The following is a 17,802-nucleotide window of genomic DNA, read 5'->3' as shown; positions in this document are numbered from 1 at the left end:
ATGGGATCTGGGCACCCCGCCCCGGAACTTACCCCCTTGCCAGAACACAGGCAGAGCAGCCCGGCCCGCACAGCCTGCCAGGTCCTCCCAGTGGGCACTGTGAGCCAGCCTGGTGCTCCCCGCTGTCGGGAAAGAGAAGCCCCGCCCCACCTCCACCGACACCAGGGCCTCGTCTGGGCTCCACCGAGGCCCAGCCACACGGGATCGTTTGAGAGAGGCCCCAGCTGTGGAGCCCAGGCCCCTAAAAATAGCTGCAGGCGAAAAGCTGAAACCTCTTCGGAGAGGAAAACCTTGCTCATAGCCGGGCTTGATCGATAACTGCCCAGCTTGGCTTCCAAGGCCAAGGGCGGCTGACAGGAAATCGGCAGAGGTGGCAGCCAGCTCAGAAAGCCCCTGCCTGGACCCGCCGGGGTAATAATAACTCACGATGCTGTGAGATGCTTAACTTCTTGTGCCTCCAGCCAGCCCAGCTCACTGACACCTGGGCCTGGGGCTCAGGGGGAGCAGCCCAAGGCCACCTTGTTCTGGGACCACCGGGTCCCCGCCCTCCCCGGGCCACACTCTTAGGGCTGGTGTGTGTGTGAGTATGTAAACCTACCGTGTTTTTAGCTTTTTTATTTTCAGTAATGCCAGTCAGTACGAAGGAGTAAACAGGGAAAATCCATCGTCCTCCCCTGGTCTCACCCCTGTGGCCAGTTCCTTGGGTGTCCTTTAAGAGGCACCTGAGGCCTCTGGGAGTGCGAAGCAGTTGTGTGATGGGCCCAGCCAGGGCTCTGATGGTGGTGTCTGTTGTTCAGAAACCAGACGGTCGAGAGGCTTAGCAGGGCCCTTCCCTGCACGGTGGCAGGTGTCAGATGGGTCTCCGTCACTCTCCCGTGGTCATCGCTGTCACTCCCCAAGGGAGGGTCTGGTGGCCCCTTTAAGGTGGTCAGCAGAGGGTTTGCGGGGGGAGGTGCTGTCAGTGGCTGAGCTGCGGGGCGCTGGCACTGATGCCTCTCTGCCAGGCGCCTTCTCAGGGGCTGTGAATCTCTTACGGGATCTCGGGCCTTCAGGTCTCCTTGATAGGGAGGAGGGCATGTATCTCCCAGGAAGGATGGGGGTGTTGGGGGGACACTCAGCCCTCCCCACTGCCTCAGACCAAACCTCTCAGTCTGCCCTAAAAGCAGAGTCAGGTCACCTTATTGATACTTACAATGATCGCCCTCCTTTCTGTATATCCTTGAGATGAGACGTATTAATTAGAGTTTATTGATATGGTGAAACGTTGTAACTTCCCTGCCTGCACCTAGAAGAGTAAACGGCAAACCGAGCAAACCTCCGCGCTGCTGGCTGCCCTCTCCTCCTTCGGTGACTCGCCCCCTGTGCCCCTGGCCAAGCCGGTGACCTCAGGACCCAAGGGAGGGCCTGCAGCTCCGGATCTAATCACACTCGCCACCCACCACGACCTCCTGCTCTGCACTCTACCGGGCGCCCCTCATGTGCACTCTGGGTGTCCCAGCCGGTGTCACTGCGTCCCTGGGGAGCCCTGCATCCTCCCTGGGCCCTGCCTTAGGGACAGTGCAGAGCAGGGCTGTGGGCATGATGGGTCTCATACCCCCCGGCACTAAGCGCAAGGAGCTCCAACTAGCAACGGTCCCACATGAAGCTGCCGTGTGCACCTGGAAATTTAAAGCCAGCGAGTGGCTGGATATTTAGAACCAGCAAGCACCCAGACATGGGCTGGCTGGACTTGGGGTCACCTGTGAGTTATTGAGGACGGGCCAGTGGCCTCGCGGGGACATTCCCACCCACCTCTCCTAGCACCGTCACTATTATGCTACACACACATGCTAAAGGACACTGAGTAGGGACATTCCTCCATTGTGGCTGACCACGAGGGCTTCTATGCAGCATCTGAGAAGGCTGGATGGGAGGACAGTGATGCCAGGGTCCCTCCCATGCCCACACAGGAAGGGTGTTTGGGACCCACTGTTCCCTGCTGTGCCGAGTCGGAGCCTGTATCTTTTCTTCCCCCGGGAAAGCCCGAATCAGACCCCAGGGAAGAGGGCATGATGTGACTTCAGGGATGCTCTGACTCTCCACTATCTCTATAAATCATACACGAGCCGCAGTGGTTAGCACTCCCCAGACGCAGGCATGTAAGAACTATCACACTGTTTCTCCTTCTGTGTGTCTTCATCTTCTTCACTTATACACACACACACACACACACACACACACACAGACACAATTTTAAGGCTCCAGGAGACTTACAGGGTGTGCTTTGGGAAAACAGAGTTATCAGCCCCCAGACACGCCCGAGGAAGCAACCACATCCTTGTTTTAGCCGATTGTCACTGTTCTTCTCCTTGTCACCTAATAGCATCCATTTATTGCTCCTTCTCGATGGCCCAGTTTTAAATGCTGCCTGTTGGCTCTCTGCGTGGGTGCCGGGAGTTGAGTGTCCCGCACGCACACACTTTTCCCATCCCCTGGCTTTCCAGAACTAAAGGATTCAGATTGGATAAGCACTCTCGGTTTACTATCATGATGTGAATTTCATCCCCAGCTGAGCCTGGTAGGGAACTATGATTACTTTTCCATTTCCTGCACATGTTTTTATTTTGCCTGCAGTGAACAGTGGTCCTGAGTTGTCATTTGCCTGCAGTCTGTGGCCTCATCGTTAATTTAGCCCCAGCGCTTCTCCAGTCGTGTGAACGGGCATCTCCCTAAGGACGCCTCTCCAGCCTCCGACCGGCTCCATCATCCATCAGGACTGCGTGCCCTCTGGGGACCTCTTCCCCTCTCTCCTGGGTTGGGTCTCCTGGTCCTGCAGGCCTTCATCTTCTTCTTCCTTGCTTTACTCTCTCTTTTCAGGAGTACATCTTCCAGGAGTTTCCTAGGAATGAGTACGTGGCGGGTGACTTCTGGGCCTTCAGATGCCTGGGAATGCCTTCGTTCTGTCCTCACTCTTGCTTGATCTGTCGTGCGGACCAGAGCTACGGTGGGAAGCTGTTCTCCTTCAGAGCGCTGGCCGCGTCGCTCCACTGGCCTCTTGCCCCCAGTGTTGCCATCAAAAGGCAAAGCCTCCTGATTCCCGACCGTGTCCAGGACCTGATTTTTTTTTTCTGTTTGGTTTTGCTTTTCTCTCTGGAAGCTTGTAGGATCCTGTCTTTGCACCTGGTTTTCTGAACTGTCGTCATGATAATGTGCCTGCAGGCTACACTGCAGGCTGTCTCCACGCATTGTTAGGCCTTGTGGGACCGGGACACCCACAGCCTTCTGTTCCGGGAAAGTCTTTATTCCCTCTTGGACACGCGCCCCTCCCTGCCCTCTGGCTCTTCCTGGAACCCCTGCTGGCCAACAGCTGGTCCTTCTAGGGTGGACCTCTCGTTACCCGCTTTTGTCTCCTATTTTCCAGCTCTGCCTTCTCGCGCTATTTGATGGAAGATTCCACGTGCTTTTCCAACCCTTCTTCTGAGTCTGTAATTTTGCTTTCTTATTTTTCATTCCCAGGAGCGCTGTCTTGTACCCAATTATTCCTTTTTTATTGCATCCAATTCTTAGCGTGGGGGTGCCAGATTTCTACCCTCTGAATTGAAGAGTTTTGGTTAAGTTCTTTTTTTTCCCCTCCTGGAATAATTTTTGTTTCTTCCAAAACAGCTTTTCTCTCTTTCCCTTAATCTTTCTCTGATACAGGCTTCCTCTGATCCAGAAAATCTAAAATTTGAGTGGGGACCAAGCCCCTTGATGCTTTGGTCCTGTCCCTCCACCGTCTGCCACCCTCCACCCCCACTTCCAGACCCCCTTCTCTTCTCTTCTGTCAGAGCAGCCTGGGGGGACCCCATGGGGCAGAGAGGGCTTACCCTACAAACCTCCCACCAACTGTTAAAACAGTTGAGGTTTTCACACAGAAGCCATTCAACCATTCACGTCTTGTCACATGAGTGATACACTATCTGTCACACCTCAGAGGGGATTACACCCAGGTACGGCGTGACCCCAGGGCTGAGCACTGTTAGTTTTTAAGCTATAACTTTTCAGGCACCTTGACATGTAGACACTTGATAAAGTGAAAATAGAGCACCCCTTCAGTAAAAGAGCAGCCCCGGGCTCCTCTGTCAGCGGCAACACACGTGGGTCTCAGACACCATATGTCTGAATGTCTTTGAGCAGATCAGTACCAGCCACCATGCCATCCCCGCCACACACACGCTCGCATACGCACAGACATGCAGACACACCGCAGACTCACGCAACATCGACCTGGCAGACACCGTCCGCCCGCTGTGATGGAGGTGCCTCCCCTGTACAGGTGTGAATTTCAGTGGAAGCCACACAGTGAACTGGAAATAGACTCTGGGCGCCAGACTGTCACTCCTCCCCCTCCTCTTTTTCCACAGGACTTTGTGGTCGGCCTCTCCATCCTCCTGCGAGGAACAGTCCACGAGAAACTCAAGTGGGCCTTTAACCTCTACGACATTAACAAGGATGGTTACATCACCAAAGAGGTAGAGGATTGGCTGGGGGTGCCGGGGCGGGGCCTGTCTGCCCCTCCCCACCACCGCTCCACACACCCCCAACCTCCCTCCTCCCCTCTCCTGCTGCCCTGGCTTCTTGCCTCCCCTCCCCATCCAGAGATGCCTGGAGGGGACAGCCGGCCAGGGGGCTCTCCTCCTCTCCTGGGCTCTCCGACCTGCATTCCTGGGTGCAGGGGGCCTGGAACTTGTGTGCCCCTCGCCACATGTCTCTATCCTGTTCAACCAGTGTCCCAGATCATCCTTTCTTACGGGGAGGTCCTGGGGGAGACACCAGTGGAGAAGTTGAGGGCAGGGGTGGTGGAGCTGGTCTTGGCTCCCACCAATTAAGGGTGAACATTGTGGTCCCTTAAGGCAGGGTGAAACGGCGGTGTGGGGCACTCACCCACGGGCCCACAGTCTGATTTTGTTTGGCCCAAACACTTTGGTACATGAAATGGTTGCTACCGTTTCCAATTCTGGAGATTGCGCATAAGAATCGATCTCCAGCTTCTTGGCGAGTCAGAAACTTAGCTGGGCAGACTGGATGGGGGCGAGCTTGCCTCTTTCCAGCTCACACAGCCCCACTTGCTTACCCACCACTGCCCTGGAGGTGCCCCCCCTTTAATGCCGCCCCGCCCCTCAGACCTTCAGTCCCCACCACCCCACCTCTTTGCAGCCAGGCTCATGCCAGCCCCTCTGGCCCCCTGCAGGAGATGCTGGCCATCATAAAGTCCATCTATGACATGATGGGCCGCCACACCTACCCCATCCTGCGGGAGGACGCGCCCCTGGAGCACGTGGAGAGGTTCTTTCGGGTGAGCGCTACAGCCCGGCTGCACAGGGAAGGGGCTGCTGCCCTTCCGGCAGCCCTGGGCCTGCCATTCCCCTCTGAGCCTCCCCCTCCCACAAGGAGACTCACCTTGCTGGTGGTCAGGATCCTGAGGAGCGACTTACAACCATCCCCACTGCCCAGTCTGTGAACCGCATCTCAGAGCAGGTGGGGGCGCCTGGATTCCGAGGCAGCTGACACCCTGGGCCAGCATTCCGGTGCCTTCCGAGAGCTCCCCCAGTCCTACGAGGGACCTCCCTCCGAGAGGAGTGGGTTGGGGTGACTGCTCTGTGTCCATGGGGACTGACAGGGCTGAAGCCCCCTCCTCCCACTTGCTGGGGGCCCTGTAGACATGCGGCCACCTGTGCCTCAGCTGCTTCACCTGCCGGGCTGCCTGTCAGGGAGGTGCAGGGGTCCAACGAGTGGGGATGCATCTGGGGAGCGTGAGCCCAGGAGAGCTGCTGGGAAGTGGCTGCAGTTCAGGGGCCGACTAGGGAGACGTGAGAGAGGTAGACTGTGCGGTGGGGGTGGCCGAGGAGGGCACTTTACGTGGCCTGGATCCAGGGCAGGGGACAGGCTGGGACGGAGGGGGCCCACCCACCCACTCAATGCCATGTCCTCAAGCCGGGAGCAGGGGCCTGCCCTGGTGGGCCACAGACTTACTGAAGGCATGGCTTGGGTTGCAGAAAATGGACCGGAATCAGGATGGGGTGGTGACCATCGATGAGTTCCTGGAGACCTGTCAGAAGGTAGGCGGCATCAGGGCTTGAAGACACTGCCAGTCCCCTCCTCACCTCCAGTCTCCACTTGCACCCTTTCACCTGGGCCCACCCCCGCCCCACCCGTCCCTGCCAGCCCCCAGCCCAGCCCAGCACACTGTCCCTCAGTGCCTCGCATCAGTGGGGAGACCTGGGGCCCTCGGGACAGGGTCACGCTGTGAGAAGGAGGCTGGAGCACCCCCCAGCATTGCTGCTGACCCTCCTCTGCAGAGTGCCCTTCAGGGGGCAGGATGTGGGCCTCGGTCACCTGCCTCAGTCCCCGAGCGGCCCCTTGGTTGCTCCCCATCTCCATCCGAGTGCACAGCCAGTCGGGGTGGGGGGTTTGTCCATCAGTGAGTTAGCAGCTCCCGGACGAGCCAGCAGTCCGGCCATGGGGCTGGAGGCAGGCTGTGCCTGACCAGCTCCCCCTTCGCCCGGAGGGGCCGGCCAGTGACTGGGGGGTTCCAAGTCCCTGACGAGACTCTGCTCAGGGCGAGGTTGGATTCAGGCACTGCCCACCAGGGCTGACCAGGCCTCTCGTCCTCTCTCCTCGCAGGACAAGGACATCATGAGCTCCATGCAGCTGTTCGAGAACGTCATCTAGGGCACGTGTGGTTGGGGAGGGCAGGGGGGGGGTCCCTGAGTGGCTGTTGCCACCTCTGCCCCATAGAAACCTCAATCCTGCCAGGAGCTGCCTCCATGAGAAACTTTTTTCTAATATATTTGCAAAAAGTGAATAGTTTGCTCCAGACACACACACACACACACACACACACACACACACTCTCTCTCTCTCTCTCTCTCTCTCTCTCCCTCTCAAACACCCTTCCTCTGGGCTGGCAGGTTGGGGGACAGAGGTGAGGGAGGGGCTGGGTCCAGGTGGTGAGAGCCACACACCCCAGCCAGCCCCCTCCCAGGCCAGTGGGTGAGGCCGCCTCTGGGCGGGCAGCTGAAACGGCAGTGTCTTCAGGCCGCTGGCCTCTGAGTGTTGCCTCCCTACAGAGGAGGTTCCAGTCTCCAAAGCAAAGGCCCCTCCCATCTACAAGCCTTCTTTCCCACCACATTGGGCTGTTTCTGGGCTGCTCCGGCCTTCCTGTCCCCCCCAGCCACTCCCTGCCCACTGACTGCAGTTCCAGAATGGCCCTCACCTCAGGACCCCAGAAGGGCAGCTGGGGGTCGGGGGAGTTCAGCCCAGGAAAGACGTGGTGATTAGACAAGCCCGCTGCTTCCTGGAAGCGCTGCCCTGGGTCCCAGGACGCCTGCCAGTCCACTGAGCTGGTGAGCCCCGCTGCTGAGGGGCCAGTGGGCTCCCGTCTCCTCCATCCCCAGAAGGGGGCCCTTCAGGCAGGGGACTGGGTTTCTTGGTGGACAACTGAGGGGAACTCTCTGCCAACTTCACTGGGACTGGAGGAGCCTTCCCTTGCTAGGGCTGGCTCGGGGTGCAGCGGGTAGGGCGGCCCACACCCCCTCAAGCATCCACACCTTCCTAGGTCCTGAAAAGAGGTCACACAGCTCAGGGCCCACAGCCAGGGAGCGTGGGGGGCGGAGCAGGCCTGGGAAGGGGCTTCTGCCTCCCTCTTTGCTGTGGGCCCATCTCCCTCTGCCCAGCAGCTTGGATGAGCACCACTCTTCCCGGTTAGGGTCTGGAAGCCGTGTGGCCACCCCTCCACGCAGGCTCACCCCAACCCCATACAAAAAGCACAAGGGCCCCACCAGCTCAGGCTGCAGCCCCCGGGGGATGCCTAGGACACTCTGCTTCTCAAGGCAAGGCCCTTCTGGCGGGCTGAGGCCTGGGTCCTACCAACCCCCATCTGGTGGCCCTGGGGAAGAAGCATGGGGGTCGGTTCTGTGCCTCAGAGTCGTGGGGGCTCAAAGCCCATCCCCCCCCTCAATCCCTGGCCCAGCCCATCTCACTAACACTAAAAAGCACAAACCCCGGGGATTCTGCTTGGCTGGGTTCTGCTCTGGGGATGGAGGCTGATGTCAGCTTAAGCCAGCGCCAACAGTGAGGGCCGAGGGGCCTGCGGCTGGATGGCAGGTCTACAGAAACCTCCAGCAGAGAGAGAGAGGCTGTCCCACCGCCAGGCTGCCTGAGATGGAACCCCCATCCCCGGCAGCACAGGCCTTTCCGAGGAACATTCCCAAACCATACATTCCATCGGCCGCCGCCCCACCTCTGCCCAGGCCTGGCCCGAGGGTTAGCAGGGCCCTCAGAGGAAGGGGGGGTGGCGGAGGCCGTGGAGATTAGCCTGGCTCAGCCGCGGTGGGGACCTCTGGGCACCCATACACAGGTGGGCCTGCCCCTTGGAGTTGCACTGACACCCATCTCCAGTCTGACTGGGGGCTCCCTCTCCCCTCCTCCAGGAGGGCATCAGCTTTCCCTGGCTCAGGGATCTTCTCCCCTCTCCCAGCTGGTGTGGCTTTGCTTCTAAGGGGCCAAGGTCAAAGGAGAGAGGGTCACCATCATGGCCCTGCCCTCCTTGGCCTTGGGCCAGACTGGCTGCACGTCCAACAAGGAGGGGTCTGTCTCCCGCGCTGGGACGTGGACTGGCCGCATGTCTGCATGGCAGAAGTGTCTCCCTTGGGCGCGGCCTGGGAGGGTGGTTTCTATTCTCAGTGCCCACCAATATTCAGTCCTGTATATTTTAATAAAATAAACTTGACAAAAGGAGGGGGACTCTTGTTGGCTTTGTCCCGACTTTGGTTTTCCAGCCCCTCCCATCCCCGCTGCTATTAACCGTGGCTCCTGCCCAGTGCTATGCTGGTAACTGTCTAACATTCCCCGATTGTAGCATTTGCCAATTTTCAGACGCAATTTCAAGTTCCCAATGTGCCGTCACTGCAGGCGGAGTCAGGAGGAGATGCCCACAGTTGGGAAGCCTTTGTGAGACGCGCCAGCCTGGCAGCCTCTGTACAGATCTGCAAGGTGGGGGGACTCCTCGAGGTACCATTTGTGTTTCATTCCCAGATCATTTTTCTCTGCCAGTTCCAGGAAGTCATTTCTGTGTTTCCCCTTGGCTGGAGGGTGAAGGTCACAGGGCAGAAGCAGAATTTGCCTGAAGACATCTTCTTTTCCTGGTTTTATTTTCAAAAGTCTAAACTCAGTGAGGTAATGCCAGAGGAGGGGCAAGAAATGAGAACCTTCTGGGAGGAGAGGATGGCGGCTCCCCAACTCAGGGATGGGGATGAAGGAGGTACTGGGTGGTCTGGCAGTGCTTTGAGGGTCAGACCCCAGGCCATGTGATGTCACCTCCACAGTGAACACAGACCCAAGCCTCCAGGACTCACCAGGTCTGGCTGATGGCCATCTCATCAGTACCTAGGCATACAGATGGCAGGAGCCCCCTTCCACTCCCCAACACACCAAAGGCTCCCCTCTACTGGAGCCCCAGGGCCTTGGCACACTCCAGGCGAGAGGGCTCTGACCTTGCTGTCTGGGATGGGATGTCCTGCATCTGCATGGGCTGGCCACTGTGCTGAGCATGTCTGCCCTGGCCACAGCCTGGAATAAAAGATATTGGGGTCTCTCAGCCATTAGAGAGTGGAGCCAGGACTTGGACCCAGGCAGGTGGCTCCAGGCCAGGTGTAAGCACTGAACTGCCCACTTTGTGATGGGCTGCAGAGCTCAGTGTGGTCTCAGACCCTGAGATATTTAGGGTATGAGGCCCGTGCTTTGGTTCTGGAGCGTTCTGTTTCATCTTAAGCAAGTCTTGCTGAGCCTCAGCTGCCTTATCTGTAAAATGAGCAGAAAAACAATCCTCTGATAGGCTTGTCCTGACAACTAAGTATGATTACTTACTAGCTTCTTAACAAACACGAGCATCCTTCCTTTGTATCCCAATTAAGCTTTCATGCATGTTTCCCCGTCTAGAGAAGGGTGACTCGTACCCATAGGCTGCAGGAGGAAGAGTAGATGTTTCAGAAGGAGTTTTCAGGTTTTAGAAATAAGTCTGTGACAGTCCCCAGCTTCCCTGGTAACACCCAGGCCATTTTGGGAGCCGGCTGGCTAAGGAGGGGCAGTCAGGTCACAGCCGCCCACACACCCCACCCTCCTGCCACCCTTCACTGCGCGGCCACGCTGACCTGCCTGGGGCCTGGAGCAAGCGCTGAGCGTCCCGGGGACCTGGCTTGATTCCTCCCCTCTCACAACCTACGGAGGAGGCCCCTTGTTACCTTTCTAGCAGGGGTTTGGGAAAAGTGAGGGCCAGAAACATTGGGGAAGGCAACTGTACCCTTCCCCAGCCTGCTCTGCTGCACAGCTTTCCAGAGCAAAGTCTACAATTTAGAAGGTCCGTGGTTCCTCTTCCTTCTTCGCCTGAGGTTCTATTGGTTCCAGGTGCTGTGCTCCTCAAAGGCCACCAGGGGGCGACTGCACCACACACCGGCCTCCTCACCAATTTCCGGCCCTTAGGTCCCCGAGGAAGTTACTTGGAAGGAAAGCTATTTATTTCTTTCACGGCCCCAAAGACATTTTCATATTTCTGCCTCATTCTCCACATGGCTATCCCTCAGAAAACTGCATTTATCAAGTAACAATTCCACAGGCAAGCCCGGAGTCCACTGAGCTGGGCGCTGGCAGAGAGGCCACACTGTCAGCCCTATTTTATTAACTAGGACACACATAACTGTCATCAGACGACACAGCCATTACCACACGAGGCTGACTTAATTCCAGCCTGAAGCAAATAAAGTGCATGTTTGGTTTCATGGGCCTAGCCTTATCTATTAGGCTTTTGAAAATCCTAAAATGGAAAAAAAAATGCCTGAAAACCCCACACACATCCTTCCCAGGCCCCTGTAGGGACCAGAGGGCCAGACAGCAGACAGCCACCTGGGCCGTGGGAGACCCTCTGGGAAGGAGGCGTGTGCAGAGCAGGCTTCAAACAGCTGAGACGTGAGCCTCACGGAACCAAACTGTAAAATCACCACACCCTCCCCTCTGCACTCCTGGGGACGCACGTCTTGTTGCAATCTCCCGGAACAATCCTGTCTCTGACTCGGCGGCCCGGAGCCCTCACTAATGGCCTCAACACTGTTTGCCCTTCCAAGATCCCCGCTGCCTCAGAGGCTCCCAAGAGCTGTTTGCTCTCCGAGGGCTTCTAGTCATTGCGTGTCTGCTTTGGGTGGGATTTCTGCCTCCTCCTTCCCATCAGGCAGTGACACCCCCGTGATCCTCCTCTGAGTTCCGAGTGCCCAGGTCCACAAGAAGGGAGGTGTCAGTCTACATTTAGTAAACAACTTCCACCCACCGGGCGTGGGTGGCAACGTGAGGAGACCACGGTGGACAAGCCACAGTCTTTGCTTTGGGGAAATTCAAGTCCGGGGTGGGAGGGGACCCGGAAGGCAAAATGTCCAAGGCAGTGACTCAGGTCATGAGGGACGCTGCAGACTAGGGGACCAAGCTCACCAAGGAGGACTTGGACGTCCCATAGGATTGTGATTTAAGCAAGAGGAAACAGGCGCCAGGTGAGGGGTTGAGGAGGAGGGGCCCTCGCTGATGTAAGTATTTGGGATGTCGGCTTAGAGCGCATGGGAGCCTGTGTTCCCTCGCCTGTCCCGCCTTCCCTCACAGCTTCCCTCGTGACCACAATTCAGACAGGAGCTGAGTCAGTAAGGCTTTGAGACCTAGTGTGGGGCCCTCCTTGAGCCAGGTTCTGATATCTTGGGCACGGTCTTTTCACCGCCCGAACATCCCAGGCAAGCCCCCAAGGCCACGGACACTGTTGCCAGCCCAAAGCAGGTCCTGGGTCCCCCTCCCAGCCTCTAGCCCACTCACAGGGGTCCTAGCCCTTCGGGTTAGGGGAGCACCGGAGGCCAGTCGGCTCTGGTGTCACGTGCTCAGCTCTAATCACATGGAATTTGTCTGAACCCGCTGGTTGTACTGAGAATGTGCAGGCTGGCTGTCTGCAGAGTGCACTCTGCAGGGTTCAGCGATCGGAGAAGAGAGCGGGGTGCAGGCAGGGCCCAGTCTGCACAGGGAATGGTGCCTGTGGGCCGGAACCAGAGCCAGCCAGGCCGAGATGAGGGATCTGGAAGAAACTACCTAGCTCTTGGCCAGAGCTGAGAGGCCAGAGAAGGGGTGGTGTAATGGGAGTGGGCCTCACAGGAAGGCCTTGTGTGGCCCTGGAAGGGTTTCAGGGCCTCCTGAGTGGACATCTGAACCCAGCCCTCTTGTGGGTGGTGGTGACACTGGTCAGAGGACCATCTGACCCACAAACCTCCCCCTGACAGCTGTCCTGACCTCTGAGGGCTGTCAGTCTTAGACCTGGGCTCCCTGCCAACTGCCCTTTTGTTCTATCTGTTCCTCCAGCAGGAAGGCCCAGCTTCCCTCTAACTCACCTGCCCCAGGCCTACCTGTCTCTGCTCTCACACCTCGACCCAGGCACAGGGCTCCCTGTGTTCAGTTCTCTGCTGGCTTTGAACGCTGTTGAACCCCTGTGGGTGCAGGATCTCTGTCGACCCATCCCCCTGCCTGACAGAGCCCCTCCACTCCCCTGGCAGTAAGAGGCCTTCAGAACTTCTCTCTAGCCGACACGGACACCATGGGGGCAATGAGGGGTCAGCTGGCTGGACATCAGTCTTCTGCCTCCCCTGCATCCTCCCTCGTCTCCTGCCAGTGCCCCCCCCCCCGTCTTGCCTGGGGATCCCTCCTCTACTCTCTGTCCATGCAGTCCAGGGATCCACCCAACTTCCAAGGCCAGGCCCCAGTCAGCTGGTGCATTCCCTATCCCCTGTCAGAGTGGCTGGTTGAGGGGTGGACACCCAACCCAGTTACAGCCAACGAGGCCCAGGGAGGCTAGTGCTGGGAATACTGGGGAAAGACACTGTTCTCTCACTCTCTGAAGCTGCGGTGTGAGTCCTGGAGCTGTTGCTGCCATTTTGTCACTGTGAGGAGCCATGGGGTGAAGCCAGTGCAGAAGATGGCCTGATGGAGGGATGAAGAGAGAACAAACAAGATGGGGGGGAGGGAGGGGGCATGTCAGCCCTTGAGTTCAAAATCAGACTGCAACTTAACAAGTCCCCCATTCTCTAGACTCCTCATGAATAGAGTCTTGAGTAGGATCCACCTTCCGCCACCAAAGCCAGTTAGGAATACCAGCTGGGTTTATGTACGTGTTACTGAACCAAACCTGGGTCCACTCACCCTTGTGCAGTAAAGCCAATCTACCGACACCAGGTTGTGGTGAAGGAAAGTGCAGCATTTGTTGTAGGGCGTCATACAATCTGGGACGGCTAGTGCTCAAAAAGCCTGAACTCCCCGAGGGGTTTCAGCAAAGTGTTTTTAAAGGCCAGGTGGGGGAGGGGAGTCCCAGTTTGTGATCACCTTGTGCACAATTCTCTGACTAGTTGATGGGGAGATAACAAGGTGGGTCACAGGGGTTAACATTATCACTCCTTAGGAGCCAGTAGGTCTTGGGGCTACGTATTGATGATTATCCAGTTAATTTCTTCCATTTGGTGGTGGTTTTAGCATCCATGAAACAACTCAGGAAACATGAATCATATGGTATTACCTGGGTACTTCAGAGGGGAGCTACAGCAGAGGATGTGGGGCACAGGTCTGTCTTGGGAAGGCCCTATAGGGTCTTTCTTGATTACATATGCTTGCAACTACTTAATTACATACTAAAGGAAACCGGATTCTGAAATAGCCAAGGGGGGTTTCTCTTGGCACTCCAAAACAATTTGAGCAGGCAGTTAAAGCTTGCAGTCTTCTGAATCTGTGCCTACAGTTTCTAGTGGAAACAAAGAATGGTGAGTGTTTTTCTCTTCTCTAAAATTAGGTTAGCCGGGGAAAATATTTGTAGTGCTAGCTCCTTGGATCCTTTGAAGAGGAGAAACATCTAAATTCCTAAAATTTAAGGAGCTCTCATCTTAAACTATTGTATCTATTTCATTTGATATGCAGACGCTCCCAAAGACTTCCAAGTTCCAAAATAACCTCATGGATAGATTTGTTGTAGAAGGCTAACAAAAGATTAATGATTATCCGGGTCCCCTCTTTCCTCCTTTATTTGAGTACTCGTTGTAGTCACCTTCGGTCTGAATTGCCTTTCCATTCAGAAAACTTTATTGTATATACGTATCTGCATGACTGTGACATTGTACTGTACGCCAGAAATTGACACATTGTAATTGACTGTACTTCAGGTTAAAAAAAAAAAAAAGACAAAAGACCTCCCCAAAACAGAAGACATTATTGAAGGGTTACCTTTAGAAATGGGACCACCTGAGGCTGTAGGCAAGCCTCTTCAGATCAAAGGCTGAATTGAGAGCCATGGTTAAAGAAATTCTTAAACCCGGGGAGGATCCTCAGAAGTGTTTGTAAGTGGACTACCAAAATGGGAGGCTACCCGCCTGACTAAACTGATCATAGCTGGTATACGTACCCTGATAGGAGTTTTTTTTTTTTGCAGGGTTTTCATCCCTAAGCTAAATGAGGGAGAGTAAAACATTGCAACATCGGTGAATGGGTGTGCCAGGCCTTTGTTCTCAGTGAGGAGGTCACCCAGTCTTCTGAGGAATTAAAAACAGCTGTTCTTGTTTTACAAATCCAGTCTTTACAGGACCAGAGGTGTGGCTCCAGAAATAATCCCAAACCCACCAATCCTTGTACCACATTGAGGAAAGAAATTCTATGAGAGAGTGTATGCTTCTAGAAGTTATAAAATAAATTCATAAGTACCAATCAGGAAACATTGGTATGGCAAACAGTTCACAATTACTTACTTCTTGGTTTTCGCTAGAGATTAAGGTTTTAAGGTTAAGAATTATAATATATGTAACTAAAGCTACTAAACTAATAAGGGAAACATTTCAGGATGCAAGGAAAATGGGAGGCACGTTTTCGGTGGAAGAGGGTATAAGGAATGCAAATGCTTTTTGTTCTGAGATGCTGCTCCCAGATTACAATTCTCAGTTTGGCTCAAATAAAAATTTCTATGTTTTTCTTAGATCGACTGATTAACTTTTTTGTTGACAAATGAGTCGGAGTGAGTCAGGTAAAGGGCTGTAGGGTAGGAGGGAGACTGCCCTGCCCCATCAGGGGCTGGGTTGATGGGGCCAGATCCCGGAATCCTGGGTGCACGTGCGGATGGAGTGGAGAGGGTGGCGGCACGGAGCCCGCACATAGTGGGAGAGGTCCTCTGAAGGTTTCGATTTCATCCTGAGAGCAGCAGGAAGCCACTGATGAGAGTACTGTCACATCAGTGTTTTGAAAATCCTCCTCTGGCTGAAACTGGACCCCAGATTGGAGGGGGCAGAGTGGATGCAGAGAACCAGCAAGGAGGCCAATGTGGTCAAACACTGCTGCAGAGCCGGTCCGGATTAGCCTTACATCTCACAGCGATTCTGGTTCTAGGTCTCTCGTGCACGTGCAGACAGTGACTGGGGAAGGAGTCATCTGCCAGTTACAGAGTTTGTGGCAAATCAAGGTGCCATAATGGAGCCTCTGGGAAGCACCAACAAGAGAATCACCATGTCAGACTCTAGGACTCCACAGCACGTCCATACCTTCTTCTGAGATAACTACTCTCCTTTTGGGAAACAGCTCTGGCTTGCTGTTGGGCTTCGGTAGAAACAGAACACCTGGCCATGGGATATCAGGTAGCTGTACGGCCTGAGCTTTCCAGAGCAATCTGGGTGTTGTCGGATCCCCCTAGTCAAAAGGGTGGACATGCAGTGGCAACCTGTCATCAAATGCAAATGGCTGCATGGAAGAGGCCGAGCTCAGGCAGGTGTGGGAGGTACACCTAAGTTGCAGGAGCAGCTGGCTCAGGTTCCTTTAAACAAATTCCAGTCGCACTGCCTCCCCTCCTAAGGCTCCTCTGACTAAGGCTTCCTGGGATTTTCTTTAGGATTAGTTTACTGAGGATGAAAATACTCAAGCATGGTTTACAAATGGGTCTGCGTGATATAATGCTGATACTGCCCAGAAGTTATAAGCTGCAGCAAGACCATCTCATTCAAGGATGACCCTGAAGGTCAATGGTAAAGAAAAATCCTCCCTGTGCATAGAACTTAGGGCACTATATTCAATTTTCTAGAGCAAGAGATGACCAGAAGTATGAATCTACTGGTTATTGATTCATGACCAGTTATTGATGGTTTGGCTTCATGCTCAAGGACTTGGATAGAACAGGAATGAAAAATTGGAGAATTAGTCAGTGTTCACCAGAGAATAGAATAAACATAGATAGATAGACAGATAGATAGATAGATAAATTTTAAGGAACTGACTTATGTAATTGTGGAGGATTTGCATGCCCCCCCCCAAAAATCTAATGGGGTAGACCAGCAGGCTGAAGACTCTGGCAAGAGCTGCAGTTTGAATCAAAAGGCCATCTGCTGGTAAAATTCCTTCTTCCTCAGGGGAGTCAGTCTTTGTTCTAGTAAGGTTTTCAACTGATTGGGTGAGGCCCGACCACATTGGAGAGCAATCAGCTTCACTCGAAGTCCACTGAGTTAAACATTAATTTTATCCAAAAAAACACTCTCACAGAAACATCCAGAATAATATTTGACCAGATTTCTGGGCACCAGGGCCAAGCAAAGTTGACACATAAAATTAATCATCACAATCAGTGACAAGAAAGTCTGGAGAAGTCTGTAGATGGACCTTTCTGACTGGGCACAGACTGTGAAGATACTAATGTACATGGAATGCCCACCAAAAGGCATCCACTGCAGCGGAGACACTTAGTAATCAGGTGGACAGAATGATGTCCTCTACAGATGTCAGCTAGCTCCTCTTCCTAGCCATCCTAGTGCTTGCTCAATGTGCCCATGAACAAAGTGACCAGGATGGCGGGAACAGAGCCCATGCATGGCCTCAGCAGTGTGGACTTCCCATCACCAAGGCTGAGCTGGCTAATGCCACTGCTAAGTGCCTAATCTTCCAACAGCAGAGACCAAATTGATCCCTGTTATGGTACCATTCCCCCTGGGCGCCAGCCAGCCATCTGGCAGCAGGTTGTTTGCACTGGACCTTCTCCATCATGGAAGGGACAGAGATTTGCCTTTACAGGACACATATTAGTAATAAAGTTTAATGAAAAATACAGCATTAGGAAAGGTTAATGAAAACCTATAGTAACCAAAACAGGCAGGATGATTAAGGGCTCAAACCTTTGGGGAATAAAAGTTTAGGTTACTCTAGGGAAAGAACCCCAGCCAGGCAAGGATCTCATTGAGGGCAGGGGAAATACAGAGTGTGTGGTCAAAGAAGAAAGCCGTTCATATCGGTTATGGCCTTGTGACCAGTTACAGAAAAAAGAACTGAGTAGCTTTGTGTGTTTTCTATTTGATTGTTACATCTGGACATGCTCCCCATGCGCTTCTCTCTTCCCAATTTTACTTTACACAGAAGGGTCATAACTTACTTTCACACTTTAGGCAACAGAATATTCAGGGTGACTGCTACTAAATTCGGAGAGCAATTAATGTAGCCAGTGATGGATACTAAGACCCTTGGGGAAAGGGTGAGAACTTCCTCTTAAGAATAGCCTCATGGATGGACCTAGAGATGACCATACTAAGTGAAGTAAGTCAGACAAAGACAAATATATGATATCAGTGTATGTCGTATCCTCAGTTGCTGTGTCATTCTTTTAATGCTTGTGCCCTGCCCCCTTCCCTCCTGTCTCACTTGGGATCAAGAATGCTGGTCCCACTACTCAAATTGCCAGTGTCATCTTAAGCTAAACACTTACAGCCT

The 17,802-nt window shown here is 54.3% G+C and overlaps 1 protein-coding gene across 2 annotated transcripts in view; it reads left to right on the top strand.

Annotated features, from left to right (window-relative positions):
* Positions 1-6,823, top strand: part of KCNIP3 (potassium voltage-gated channel interacting protein 3) — a 72,658-nt gene extending 65,835 nt beyond the window's left edge. For both annotated transcript variants that reach the window (XM_006203853.4, XM_072951438.1), the window contains 4 exons: positions 4,383-4,490; positions 5,210-5,314; positions 6,015-6,077; positions 6,643-6,823. In XM_006203853.4, the coding sequence (XP_006203915.1) occupies positions 4,383-4,490; positions 5,210-5,314; positions 6,015-6,077; positions 6,643-6,690 (324 nt within the window). In that variant the 3' untranslated portion in view covers positions 6,691-6,823. The remainder of the gene's footprint in view (positions 1-4,382; positions 4,491-5,209; positions 5,315-6,014; positions 6,078-6,642) is intronic.
* Positions 6,824-17,802: the final 10,979 nt, after the last annotated feature.

The sequence above is a fragment of the Vicugna pacos genome, chromosome 28 (assembly GCF_048564905.1).
Source record: "Vicugna pacos chromosome 28, VicPac4, whole genome shotgun sequence".
NCBI lineage: Eukaryota > Metazoa > Chordata > Mammalia > Artiodactyla > Camelidae > Vicugna > Vicugna pacos.
Note: the sequence above shows the minus strand (reverse complement) of the source record. Positions and strands in the feature narration are given on the sequence as shown.